General features: G+C 39.2%; 1 protein-coding gene across 1 annotated transcript; it reads right to left on the bottom strand.

Annotated features, from left to right (window-relative positions):
- Positions 1-1,305: 1,305 nt before the first annotated feature.
- Positions 1,306-14,188, bottom strand: LOC148006600 (uncharacterized). Its single transcript, XM_087655066.1, has 5 exons — positions 14,180-14,188; positions 5,193-5,319; positions 4,930-4,990; positions 2,645-3,963; positions 1,306-1,406 (listed from the first exon to the last, which is right to left on the bottom strand). The coding sequence occupies exons 1-5, from the start codon at positions 14,186-14,188 to the stop codon at positions 1,306-1,308; spliced, it is 1,617 nt and encodes a 538-aa protein (XP_087511192.1).
- Positions 14,189-14,475: the final 287 nt, after the last annotated feature.

The raw sequence follows: 14,475 nt of genomic DNA, 5'->3' as shown, positions 1-14,475 counted from the left end.
TTACAATGAAGGGTATTCTGTCTTTCTCAGCTCTCAAGCCTTCATCCAATTCGTTTCCTGGTTTGGTGATCCTCCTTGCTCTTGTATCCAAAAGTGATTCCTCTGTCTCTGCCTAGACATTGGCCTCTTGTAATTTCACCAATAAGAACGTGCTGGGGATAGGGAGTCTCAGGTCTCAAATGCAGGATTCTCATGTAATTTGGGAACCGATTTAGCATTAGAGGACATTAGAACCAATCCACACCAATTGGGAAGAAGCAACAAAGAAACAATCCCCAGCCCCAAGAATTCCCCCGCCTTATTCATCACCCTCCAATTCATCATCTGGTAAAACTAAGTTCACGATCCCAGGCAGACAGGAGTTGTGGACTTCCCATTGATGGCCACCTTCCTTTACTCATCTTTTTCTTTTTGAAAACATAATGACGGTCTCTAATAATGCCCTGGCTATTTATCTTATGCTCCTCAAAACACAACACTTGTACTCTAACACCAAAGAACAAACGAATACCATTGACTAAACTGTAAAACCCACATCGGAAAACAGGTGACACTTTAATCTACATAAGCATCTACCCCTAAATTCTGGACAGTGGGAAAATGTATCTGAAATTGGCCCAGATGTGTTTCGTTATTTTTTAATTGATTGTTCAATTCTTTTTCATTCCAGTGTTATCCCCCTCCCGGTCTACCCTGACTGTTCCACATCCCACACCTCCTCCCTACCACACCCAAGAGGATGTCCCCATCCCACCATCCCACATTGTGTCACCCTAAGTCTCCTGAAGATATGTGTATCTTCTCTGAATGGGTCCAGACCTAAATGTCCTCTATTGTATATGTTGAGGGCTCCTATGATCATGTATATGCTGCCTGGCTGGTCTCAGTGTCTGAGACATCCCAGGGGCCCAGGTTAATTGACACTGCTGGTATTCATATAGGATCACTCTTCAGGTTTTTCTAGGTTTTTCCTAATTCAAGCACAGCGGTCCCCAGTTTCTGCCCATTGGTTGGGTGTAAATGTCTCCATCTGACTCTTTCAGCTGCTTCTAGGGTCTTTCAGAAGTCTGTCATGATAGGCCCCTGTGTGTAAGCATACCATAGCCTGAATCATAGTGTCAGATCTTGGTGCCTCCCACTGAGCTGGAAATCAATTTGGACCTCCTTTTCCTCAGGCTCTTCTCCATTTTTGTTCTTCCAGTTCTTTTACACAGGGACCATTCTGGTCAGAGATTTTGATTGTGGGATGGCAGCTCTATGACATTCTGCGTCACAGTGATTAGGGGATGTCTTACTTGTCACAGTTTAGGCTTTGAGTTCATTTTCTGTCCATGATCCAGGAGCAGCTGCCATTTCCCTGCCATTTTCATCACCTGTGTTTGAGTTGTGTTGTATTTGAGAGAACCCTATTGCACAAAGGCTTTTCCACATTGCTTACACTCATATCTTTACAGCATGATTATTTTCATGATGATAAAGACTTTAGAAATGTGCAAGGGATTTACCATATTCAATGCCTTCATAGCTTTTTTTTTTTGCCCTGATGATGATATGTGAGAAATGAAAAGACCTCCCCATATTAAATCTATTCACATAGTTACTATCTGGTACGGATTGTTTCATGTTGGTGAAGGCTATAGAAATATATGAAGGTTTCACCAGGCTAAATGCACTCACAAGGTTGTATTAAATACACTCAAAGGATTTTTCTAAATTATGGTTTATTTTGTGCCTTTGAATATGACTGATATGCGAAGGTGTTACCACTTTGCTTACATTTTTAGGGTGTCCCTCCTGTTTGTCTTCTTTTATGTATTTGAAAGATGATTTCTAGTTCAAATACAAAGGCATAATCACACTGCTAATATTCATAGGGTGTCTATTGAGTGTGTCTTCTTTTATTTACTTGCAAAGTACTACCATTTGCAAAAGGTTTGCTACATTTCTTACATTCATAGGGTTCCTATGCAGTGTGTATTATGTTATGGTCGAGGAGATGATTGTTTTGGGAAAGGTTTTACCACATTAGTTACAGTCCAAGCATTTTTCTCTAGTACCTATTCAGTTATGCAGTTGCACATGCTTGTGATGTCTCAGGCTTCAGAACATTTAAGACATTTATTGGGTTCTTCTGCTGTGATTGTTTATGTTATAAAACCACACTGGTTGCTTTCAAAAAAGTTTCTCTCCTGTATGTGTACTTTTAAGATTTTAGAGACCACTGCTTTGTGAAAAAGCTCTGGCACATTGGTTACAGTTAAAGGGTTTCTCTCCTGCATAACTTCTATTGTTTTGTAGATGACTCTTTTGTGCAAAGGCTGTAGCATATTTGTTACATTCACAGGTTTTCTCTCCAGTATATCTTCGTTTATGTTCTTAGAGATTACTACTTCCTGCAAAGGCTTTCACACATTGATTACATTCATAGGGTTTTCTCCTGTATGCATTCTTTTATATTTCTGGTGATCACCACTTCACCACTTTTTACAAAGGGTTTACAACATTGGTTAATTCATAAGGTTTTTTCAATTATATGTTCTTTTATAACTTTTGAGACTACTCCTTTGTGCAAAGGCTTTGCCACATTGGTTGCACTCATAGGGTTTCTCTTCTGTGTGTGTTCTTATATGTCTTTGGAGAGTACTGCTGCGTGCAATGGCTTGGCCACATTGGTTACATTCATAGGGTTTCTCTCCTGTGTGTGTTCTTTTATGTTTTTGCAGAGTACTGCTGTGTGCAAAGGCTTTGCCACATTGCTTACATTCATAGGGTTTCTCTCCTGTGTGTGTTCTTTTATGTTTTTGGAGAGTACTGCTGTCTGCAAAGGCTTTGCCACATTGGTTACATTCATAGGGTTTCTCGCCTGTATGTGTTCTCATATGACGTTGGAGATGACTGTTTCGTGTAAAGGCTTTACAACATTGATTACATTCATAGGGTTTCTCTTCTGTGTGTGTTCTTTTATGTTGTTGTAGAGTACGGCTGTCTGCAAAGGCTTTGCCACATTGCTTACATTCATAGGGTTTCTCTCCTGTATGAGTTCTTACATGTATTTGGAGATGACTGCTATATGCAAAGGCTTTGCCACATTGGTGACATTCATAAGGCTTCTCGCCTGTATGTGTTCGTATATGACTTTGGAGATAACTGTGTCGTGTAAAGGCTTTACAACATTGATTGCATTCATAGGGTTTCTCTCCTGTGTGTGTTCTTTTATGTTTTTGGAGAGTGCTGCTGTGTGCAAAGGCTTTGCCACATTGCTTACATTCATAGGGTTTCTCTCCTGTATGAGTTCTTATATGTTTTTGGAGAGTACTGCTGTCTGCAAAAGCTTTGCCACATTGGTTACATTCATAGGGTTTCTCTCCTGTATGAGTTCTTATATGTATTTGGAGATGACTGCTCTGTGCAAAGGCTTTGCCACATTGGTGACATTCATAGGGCTTCTCGCCTGTGTGTGTTCTTTTATAATTTTGAAGAGTACTGCTGTGTGCAAAGGCTTTGCCACATTGGTTACATTCATAGGTTTTCTGTAATGTATGGGTCCTTTTATATTTTTGGAGATTATGGTTTTGTACAAAGGCTTTACAACATTGGTTACAGTTATAACGTTTTTCTGCATTACATGATCTTTTATGTCTTTTGAGACTACTCCTTTGTGCAAAGACTTTACCACATTGATTACATTCACAGCGTTTCTCTCCTGTGTGTGTTCCTTTATGATTTTGGAGAGCACTGCTTCTTACAAAGTCTTTACAACATTGGTTACATTCAGCAGGTTCTTCTCTATTATGTGTCCTCTTATGTGTTTTGAGATTATTCCTCTGTACAAAAGCTTTACCACATAGGTTACCTTCATAGGGCTCCTCTCCATTATGCCTTTGGGTATGACTCTGAACTGCAAAGCCATTACCATTCTGAATAAAATCAAAGGTTTGCTTTCCAGTAAAACTTCTTTCATACCTGCAAATACAATTGGCACATGTAAATTTTTCTGACATTGATTATATTCATGAATCTTTTTATATCTATGAATTTATTTCAAATTTGGTTTAAATGTAAAGAGCAAAATGATCTTAACATAATATCCGTTTGTTTACATTCAAAGGTGTTGCCTTTTATTATGGGTTGTCTTGAATGTTTGAATACACATGGAGTAGGAAGAGAATTGATTACATGACTCATATTTATTCCATAATTTTTGTATTAAGAGTGTTAAAATATTTGAAGAGAACTGAATGAACTCAGAGCATTTGTAGACTGACTGCGAACATAAATTTTGTTATCTTTTGAGGACTACTACATTTGCAACATGAGCCAATGCAAAGAGGATAATTTCTATAACCCTAATCTCCTGAAGTGATTCAGCACTTTGAATGTGTAAATGTCCCAAATCATAGTCAAAAACTAAATATTTATCAACTTTCCCCATATTAAGAAACTCTCCTCAAAGTGGTATATACTCTACATCTTCTAATTTTTCTGGAAAAGAGAGAGGTATGTTGCTTCTTTCAGTATCACTATGCTCTCCTGGCTTGCATTATTAGGGACATATGACATCCATATCAAAAGAAGAATAACACATTACATTCAACACATTACAAAAGAAAACTTCTACATTACATTTTCACAATTTCAATTTGTTTTCCTCACAAAGATGTGGTACAGGGTTTAAGGTTTCTCCACAAAACCATTCTTGAATCTCATAAACTGTCCATATCATTAAATTTAGCCATGCTGTTACAGAATATGGTTCACCACAATTTACTATGGACTATTTGCTTATTAAAAGTGTGTAGACATATAATGATGACCTAATAAATATGTGCTGCAGTGTGTATTTTACCCTGTTGCTTTTCTTTAAAACTTGCTGCACACATGAAACTTTCTTGGGAGGTATTATCTTATCATCTTTCACGTGAAAATTACCTTCCATGTCTTCCTGAACTTTTACAACATTCTTCAGTAGTATGGTCTTCCCAAATGTAGCCTAAAAATGGTATCAGAGAAAGTATGTTAAATTATTGGAATTAGGCAACATCTAAGTTACTATCTTAATGAACATTAGAACCATGAATGATTTATTCAATACATTCTTCCTTATTTTTAAGTGAAATTAAAAAACACCAAATATTAAACAAAATCAGCTGTGCCTAAATTTTACAAAGTGAATGATAAGTTCATTGAATTACCTATAGCACTGAGATTCCTACAGGTCTCCTGCATTACACCTTGGTAGAGACTCTTCTGAGAAGGATTCAGCAATGCCCACTCTTCCTCAGTGAAGTTCACATGCACATCATCATAGGTCAGGACATCCTAAAAGATACAATACATGTGTACACAATACAGCATGATACTGCCTTCCAGCCTCCATTTGCACCCAAAGGTGTGGCTGTCCCCCGGTCCTCGATAATCAAAACCGGTCTTCAGAGGCGGTCTATCAGGAGCACTCTCACTTCTAAGCCCACAGGTGAAACCCCACTTTCTCTCCACTGACTGTCCAAGGGAGATTCACCAGGAGCTAACAGGGCACAGGAATGTCTCTGCAACCTGAGATGGGACCCTTCTGGTCTCCATCTGCTCCCAGAGCTGGAGCTGTCCTATTGCTCTCTAGACCAACAACCTTCCCACAGAGAGATGGTCCCTTAGGAGTGCTCTCATTGCGAATCATACAGGTGGGAACACACATTTGCTGCACAGTTGTTAAAGGAGAGACAAACTGGGAACATTCCTGGCAATGGAGTGGTGGGGAGGCATGGGAGAGGAAACACCTGGTCTCTATCAGAGCCCAGAGCTAAGGGTGTGTCATAGCCCTCCAGACCCAAAACAAGGCCAGAGAGTACTGGTCTCCCAGGAGCATTCCATTCCTAAGATCAGGCGTATATGAGATTCCAGGAGGCACAAGCTAAAGTCAAAAAAACAAGACCAATTAACATTAGCAATAACTGGATGGCAATAGGCAAGCCCAAGAAGTGAAGCATCAGAAACCAACATTAATTGTCATCATCACGACACAGTACCATGGGGTGGTGAGAAGAAGGTATATCCTTCTGTTTTAGGATAGAATGTAATATGAATATCTGTTAAGTCCATTTGGATCATGATTTCTCTTAGTCCGTCTATGTCTCTGTTTAATTTCTGTTTCAATGATCTGTCCATTGATGAGAGTGCGGTGTTGAAATCTCCTCCTATTATTGTGCGAGGAGCAATGTGTGCTTTGAGCTTTAGTAAGGTTTCTTTTATGTATGTAGTTACCATTGTATTTGGAGCATAGATATTTTTGACTGAGAGTTCATCTTGGTAGATTTTTCCTCAGATGAATGAATATGAAGTGTCCTTCTTTATCTTTTTGATGACTTTTCATTGAAAATTGATTTTATTCAATATTAGAATGGCTACTCCAGCTTGCTTCTTCAGACCATTTGCTTGGAAAGTTGTTTTCCAGCCTTTCATTCTGAGGTAGTGTCTGTCTTTGTCCCTGAAGTGTGTTACCTGTAGGCAGCAGAATGCAGGGTCCTCCTCACGTACCCAGTTTCTTAATCTATGTCTTTTATTGGGGAGTTGAGACCATTGATGTTGAGAGATATTAAGGAATAGTGATTATTGTTTCCTGCTGTATTCATATTTGGCTGTGAGATTATGTTTGTGTGCTTTTCTTCTCTTTGTTTTGCTGCCAAGACGATTACTTTCTTGCTTTTTCTAGGGTGTAGCTTGCCTCATTTACGTTGGGCTTTACCATTTATTATCCTTTGTAGCACTGTTTTTGTGTCCTTTCTTTATTGCTTCTATTTCCATTTTTAACTCCTTCACCTGTTTGATTATGTTTCCTGGAATTCTTTCAGGGATTTTTGTGACTCCTCTTTATTGGCTTCTACATGTTTATTTATGTTTTCCTGCGTTTCTCTAAGAGAGATCTTCCTGTCTTGCTTGAAGTCCCCCAGCATCATGATCAAATGTGATTTTATATCTAGATCATGGTTTTCTTGTGTGTCTGGATACTCAGTGTTTGCTTTGGTAGGAGAATTGGGCTCCAAGGATGCCATGTAGCCTTGGTTTCTGTTGGGTTCCTGCAATTGCCTCTCGCCATCAGGTTTTCTCTGGTATTACCTTGTCCTGCTATTTCTGACAGTGGCTAGACCGTCCTATAGCCCTGTGTGTCAGGAGTGCTGTAGACCTGTTTTCCTGTTTTCATTCAGCCAGTTATGGAAACAGAGTGTTCTGGTTTTGGGCGTGTAGTCTTTCCTGTCTACTGGTCTTCAGCTGTTTCTGTTCACCTGTGTCCTGAGTCCACCAGGTAGGTCACTTGGAGAAGAAAAGTTGGTCTTACCTGTGCTCCTGCGGCTCAAGTTGCTCATGGGGGGGCTGCTTTTGAGCTCTTGGTGAGGGAGGCTACCAGGAGGGTCTGCGCTGCCTTTTCCTGGAGCCCCAGTACACCGGGGTCCCAGATGGCATTAGGTGTTTTCCTCTGGAGTCCGAAATGTGGGAAGAGTGTAGTCTCTTCTGGCTTCCCAGGCGTGTCTGCGCCTCTGAAGGTTTAGCTCTCCCTCCCACGGGATTTGGGTACAGAGAACTGTTGACCTATTCCCTTCAGGTCTGGGTGGTGTCTGGCCTGCGGAGGGGGGGTCTGGACTATGAGGGAGTCTTGCGAAGCATCAGAAACAAACACTAAGTGTCATCATTACAACAGTTCTCTCACCACAACAAATAATGGGTATAATAACACAGCAGCAAATCAAGATTTGGACTGAAAATCACATCTCATGGTCATGATAGAGGATTTTAAGCAGGACATAAATAACTCCTTTAAAGCAATACAGAACACATGTAAATAAGCAGTTGCCTTAAGAGGAAACAAAAAAATCCCCTAAGATTTAAAGAATAGCACTAATAAAGTGGGGAAGAAATTGAACAAAAACCATCTAGGATCTAAAAATGTAAATAGGAGCAATAAGGAGACCACAAAGAGAGACAAACCTGAAGATAGTAAACATAGGAAAGAGATCAGGAGTAATAGACGTAAGCATCACCAACAAAATATAAGGGATTGAAGTGAGAATCTCAGGGGCAGAAGATTCCATAGAAAACATTGATACAATAGTCAAAGAAAATGAAAAAAAAAGTACAAATCTTCTAAGCCAAAACATCCAGGAAATCCAGAACACAACAATGTTGTGAGAAGAGCAAACTTAAGGTTAATAGTCATAGAGGATAATAAAGATGCCAAACTTAAAGGGACAGTAAATATCTTCAAAGTTTTTCTGAGGTAAACTTCCCTAACTTAACGAAAGAGATGCCCATGAACATGAAAAAAGCCCACAGAATCAAAATAGACTGGATGATAATAAAATTTCCTCCCATCACACACATAATTTGATGTCTGCTTCCTGCTATATGGATTATGTTACAAGATGTGGGATTTGTACTATTGACAGACTCAGCAGTATGAGCCCATGAGAAACTTTTGCATCTCAGAAGCTCCTTTTGTAACTAAGAATTGAATTTTTGTAAATCATGCCATTGTCTGGAGGTATAGAAAAGTAAAAGGATTCTAATGAAATACTTCTGAAGGAACCCTATTACCTCTTTTCTACTAATTTCTAAACAATTGATAAAATCAGTCATACAAAACTGAATGTAGAACATTCAGAAATTCAAGAACTCATCAAACCCCATGGGAGAGAGAATTCATCGCCCAGACGTGTGGGCACTCCTGAGACTGCAAGGCAGGAGAGACCGCCAACTCTTCCTACCATTGCCCACATCCCTGGCTCAAGAGGAAACTGTATAGGGCCTCTGGGGACAGGAAGATAGGCACAGTCAAGCTGCAGCAAACTGCAGTCCAGACTGTGCCCTGATCTGAAGAGACCCGGTCAAACAGCTCCCTGTACCTAAATCCCATGGGAGGGAGAGATAAACCTTCAGAGGGGTAGACATGCCCGGGAAAGCAGAGGAGACTACTCTCTGCCCACATTTCTGAGAGGAATCTCTAGAGGAATGTGCATAGTCCCTTCTGGGAGCCCTGTGCACAGGGATCCCGGAGGAGGTGGAGGGCCTGCTGGCTGCTGACCTATTTGAGAACTGAAACCCAGGCCCGAGGAGCGACTTCAGACCTGAAACCAGAGATAGAACCAACTTTTCTTCTCCAAGTGACCTGCCTGGTGGACTCAGGATACAGGCCCACAGGAACAGCTGAAAGCCAGTGGATTGGAAGGACTACACTAATGAAAGCAGAACATTCTGTTCCCATAACTGGCTGAAAGAAAACAGGAAAACAGGTCTACAGCACGCCTGACACAAAGGCCTATCGGACCGGCCAAGTCACTCTCAGAAATAGCAGAACAATGTAACACCAGAGACAACTTGATGATGAGAGACAAGCGAAAGAAGCCCAGCAACAGAAATCAATACTACATGGCATCAGTGGAGCCCAATTCTCCCAACAAAGCAAACACTGAATATCCAAACACAGCAGAAAAGCTATATCTAGATATAAAATCACATTTGTGATGATGGAGGACTTTAACAAAGACATAAACAAATCCCTTCAAGGAATGCAGGAAAACACAAATAAACAAGTAGAAGCCCTTAGAGAGGAAAGATAAAAATCCATAAAAGAATTACAGGAAAGCACAATCAAACAGATGAAGGAACTGAAAATGGAAATAGAAAAAAGTGAAGAAAGCACAAAGGGAGACAAGCCTGGATATAGAAAACCAAAGGAAGAAACAAGGAGCTGTGGATAGAAGCATGAAACAGAACTCAAGAGAAAGAAGAGAGCATTTCAGGAGCAGAAGATTCCATAGAAATCATTGACACAACTGTCAAAAATAATGTAAAAGGTAAAAAGCTACAAAACATACAGGTATCCCAGGATACAATAAGAAGATCAAACCTAAGGATAAAAGGAATAGAAGAGAGTGAAGACTTCCAACTCAAAGGACCAGTAAATATCTTCAACAAAATCATATAAGAAAACTTCCCTAACCCAAAGAAAGAGATGTCCATGAACATACAAGAAGCCTACAGAACTGCAAATAGATTGGACCAGAAAAGAAACTCCTCCCATCACATAATAGTCAAAACACCCAATGCAGAAAACAAAAAAAGAATATTAAAAGTACTAAGGGAAAAAGGTCAAGTAACGTCCAGAGGCAGACCTATCAGAATTACACCAGCCTTCTCACCAGATACTATGAAAGCCAGATATCCCAGACTCTACAAGAACAAAAATGCCAGCCCATGTTACTGTATCCAGCAAAACTCTCAATTAATATAGATGGAGAAACCAAGATATTCCATGTCAAAATCAAATTCACGCAATATCTTTCTACAAATCCAGTCATACAAAAGATAATAAATGGTAAAGCCCAATACAAGGATGCAAGCTACACCCTAGAAAAAGCAAGAAACTAATCGTCTTGCAACAAAACAAAGTGAAGAAAAGCACACAAACATAATCCCACATCCATATACAAATATAACAGGAAGCAACAATCACTATTCCTTAATACCTCTCAACACCAATGGATTCAATTCCCCAATAAAAAGACACAGACTAACAAACTGGATACGTAATGAGTATCCAGCATTTTGCTGCCTACAGGAAACACGCCTCAGAAACAAAGACAGCACTACCTCTGAGTAAAAGGCTGGAAAACAACTTTCCAAGCAAATGGTCTGAAGAAGGAATCTGGAGTAGCCATTCTCATATCAAATAAAATCAATTTTCAAGCAAAAGTCATCAAAAAAGATAAGGAAGGACACTTCATATTCACAAAAGGAAAAATCCACCAAGATGAACTCTCATTCATCAATATCTATGCTCCAAATACAAGGGCACCTAAATACATAAAAGAAACCTTACTAAAGCTCAAAGCACACCTTTGCTCCTCACATAATAATACTAGGAGATTTCAACCCCCACTCTCACCAATAGAGAGATCACAGAAATAGAAATTAAACAGAGACATAGTCAGACTAAAAGAAGTCATCAACCAAATGGACTTAAACACATATTTATACAACATTCTATCCTATAACAAAAAGATATACCTCCTTCTCACCACCTCATGCTACTTTCTCCAAAATTGACCATATAAACGGGCACAAAACAGACCTCAACACATATAGAAAGAAAGGAATAATCCCATGCGTCCTATCAAACCACTACACTTAAAGCTGGTCTTCAATAACAGCCAGGAAAGAACGCCCACATATACAGGGAAGTTGAACAATGATCTACTCAATGATAACCTGGTCAAGGAAGAAATAAAGAAAGAAATGAAAGACTTCTTAGAATTTAATGAAAAAGAAGGTCCAACATAACCAAACTTATGGGACACAATGAAAGCTGTGCTAAGAGGAAAACTCACAGCTCTGAGTGCCTACAGAAAGAAACAGGAGAGAGCATATGTCAGCAGCTTGACAGCACACCTAAAAGCTCTAGAAGAAAAAGAAGCAAATACCCCCAGGAGTAAAGGACAGGAAATAATCAAATCAGAGCTGATATCAACCTAGTAGATAGAAAAAGGCTATACAAAGAATAAACAGAACCAAAAGATGATTCTTTGAGAAAATCAACAAGATAGATAAACCCATATCCAGACTAACAAGAAGACACAGAGAGTGTGTCCAAATAAAGAAAATCAGATAAGAAATGGGAGACATAACTACAGAATCAGAGGAAATTCAAAAAAACATCAGATCCGACTACAAAAGCCTATATTCGACAAAACTTGAAAAATCTGGAGGAAATGGACAATTTCCTAGACAGATATCAGGCACCGAAGTTAAATCGGGAACCAAAAAACTATTTAAACAACCCCATACCTCCTAAAGAAATAGAAGAAGTCAATAAAGTCTCCAAACCAAAAAGAGCTCAGGTACAGATGGGTTCAGTGGAGAATTCTATCAGACCTTCATAGAAGACCTCATACCAATACTATCCAAACTATTCCACAAAATAGAAATAGACAGAGCGATACCGAATTCCTTCTATGAAGCCACAATTACTCTTATACCTAAATCACACAAAGACCCAACAAGGTAAGAGAACTTCAGACTGATTTCTGTTATGAATATCGATGCAAAAATTTCCAATGAAATTCTTGCAAACCAAATCCAAGAGCATATCAGAACAATAATCCATCATGATCAAGCAGGATTCATCCCAGATATGTAGGGATGGTTTACCATACGGAATACCATCAACGTAATGCACCATATAAACAAACTGAAAGATAAAAACCACATGATAGTTTCATCAGATGTTGAGAAAGCATTTGACAAAATTCAACACCCCTTCATTCTAAAAGTCCTGGACCGAACAGGAATTTAAGGCACATACCGAAACATAGTAAAAGCTATATACAGCAAATCAGTAGCTAACATTACACTAAATGGAGAGAAACTTGAAGCAATCCCACTAAAATCAGGGACTAGACAAGGCTTCCCACTCTCTCCCTACTTACTCAATATAGTTCTCAAAGACCTAGCCGGAGGAATCAGACAACAAAAGGAGATGAAAGGGATAGAGATTGGAAAGGAAGAAGTCAAAATATCACTATTTGCAGATGATATGATAGTATATTTAAGTCATCCCAAAAGTTCAACCAGAGAAATGCTAAAACTGATAAACATCTTCAGCAAAGTGGCTTGGTACAAAATCAACTCAAATAAATCAATAGCCTTCCTCTACACAAAAGAAAAACAAGCCGAGAAAGAAATTAGCGAAATGACACCTTTCATAATAGTCCCAAATAATATAAACTACCTTGGTGTGACTTTAACCAAGCAGGGGAAAGATCTGTATGATAAGAACTTCAAGCCTCTGAAGAAAGAAATTGAAGAAAATCTCAGAAGATGGAAAGATCTCCCACGCTCATGGATTTACAGGATTAATATCGAAAAAAATGGCCATTTTACCAAAAGCAATCTACAGATTCAATGCAATCCCTATCAAAATTACAATCCATTTCTTCATAGAGTTAGACAGAATAATTTGAAAATTCATCTGGACTATGAAAAAACCCAGAATAGCTAAAACTTTCCTCAACAGTAAAAGGATTTCTGGGGGAATCACTATCCCTGAACTCAAACAGTATTACAGCGCAGAAGTGATAAAAACTGTATGATATTGGTAAAGAGACAGGCACATAGACATGTGGCATAGAACAATGAATCCACACACCTATGGTCACTTGATTTTTGACAATGGAGCCAAAACCATCCATTGAAAAAAAAAAAGATAGCCCTTTCAGCATACAGTGCTGGTTCAACTCGAGGTCAGCTTGTAGAAGAATACAGATTGATCCATACTCATCACCCTGTACAAAGCTTAAGTCCAAGTCTATCAAGGACCACCACATCAAACCAGATACACTCAAACTGATAGAAGAAAAAGTGGGGAGCAATCTCGAACACATGGACACAGGATAAAATTTCCTGAACAAAACACCAATGGCTTATGCTCTAAGATCAAGAATCGACAAATGGGATCTCATAAAACTGGAAAACTTCTGTATGGCAAAGGACACTGTAGTTAGGACAAATTGGCAACCAGCAGAGTGGGAAAAGATCTTTACTAATCCTACAACTGATAGAGGGCTTATATCCAAAATAAACAAAGAACACCTGAAGTTAGACTGCAGGGAGACAAATAACCCTATTAAAAAATGGGGTTCTGAGGTAAACAAAGAATTCACAGTTGAGGAATGCCAAATGGCTGACAAGCATCTAAAGAAATGTTCAACATCTTTAGTCATAAGGGAACTGCAAATCAAAACAACCCTAAGTTTCCGCCTCCAGTGATGGGGTCCTGATTTGGAGGTCCAGAGGATGAGAATGCTAGGAAAGGTAGAAGGTAGAATCTGCAGCAGCTGTGGTGGGTAGATCATGCACAAGCTGTGTTGTCTTATACCAAGTAAGCTTCTAAAGAGTAGCGTCTTTTATATTATTTACAGGGGATAAGTAGAACCAAGTGGAAATTTCTATGAAGCAATCAGTAACTCTCATACAATGGTACAAACTCAGGAGAAGTCTAATAAAACAGTGCTGTACAAGGGAACCCTAAGTATCCAAAATCATTCCTAGCGAAGTCCACAGTTGACGTGGAACTGATAATCATATCTATAGGGCAGACCAGGCCTCAATGTTCTTTGTGACCCTATAATCTCACCTTGGGCATTTTGTTAGGGTCCTGTTCTTTGAGACCATCATGGGTCTTATCGCTGAGTTTAAGCAAGATTAGTCCCCTTTTTTATGGTTTGGAGAGAAATATCTGGACAATGCTGCTAAACAAACATATACACTACTATCCTAATCTTAAACAGGACTGCTTAGCATACTCCATACCTGTGAGGTGTTTATAAGCAGTCCTACCTCAGCTACATTCTACTTAGTGTAACTTATTATAATCTAAACGTTGGTAAATCATTACATTCTCAATTCTACTCATGTAGTACACAGCTTATA

This window comes from Rattus norvegicus, chromosome 3, assembly GCF_021556685.1.
Source record: "Rattus norvegicus strain SHRSP/BbbUtx chromosome 3, alternate assembly SHRSP_T2T, whole genome shotgun sequence".
NCBI lineage: Eukaryota > Metazoa > Chordata > Mammalia > Rodentia > Muridae > Rattus > Rattus norvegicus.
The sequence above is the reverse complement of the archived record's forward strand: the minus strand, read 5'-3'. Positions and strand labels throughout refer to the sequence as shown.

Bases quoted from the DNA above. Each gene is read 5' to 3' on its own strand.
- LOC148006600 (XM_087655066.1), bottom strand. The intron at 4,991-5,192 runs GTAATTCAATGA...TACCATTTTTAG, and splicing joins TAGGAATCTCAGTGCTATAG to GCTACATTTGGGAAGACCAT. The intron at 3,964-4,929 runs GTAATTTTCACG...TTGTATTTGCAG, and splicing joins AGTTCAGGAAGACATGGAAG to GTATGAAAGAAGTTTTACTG.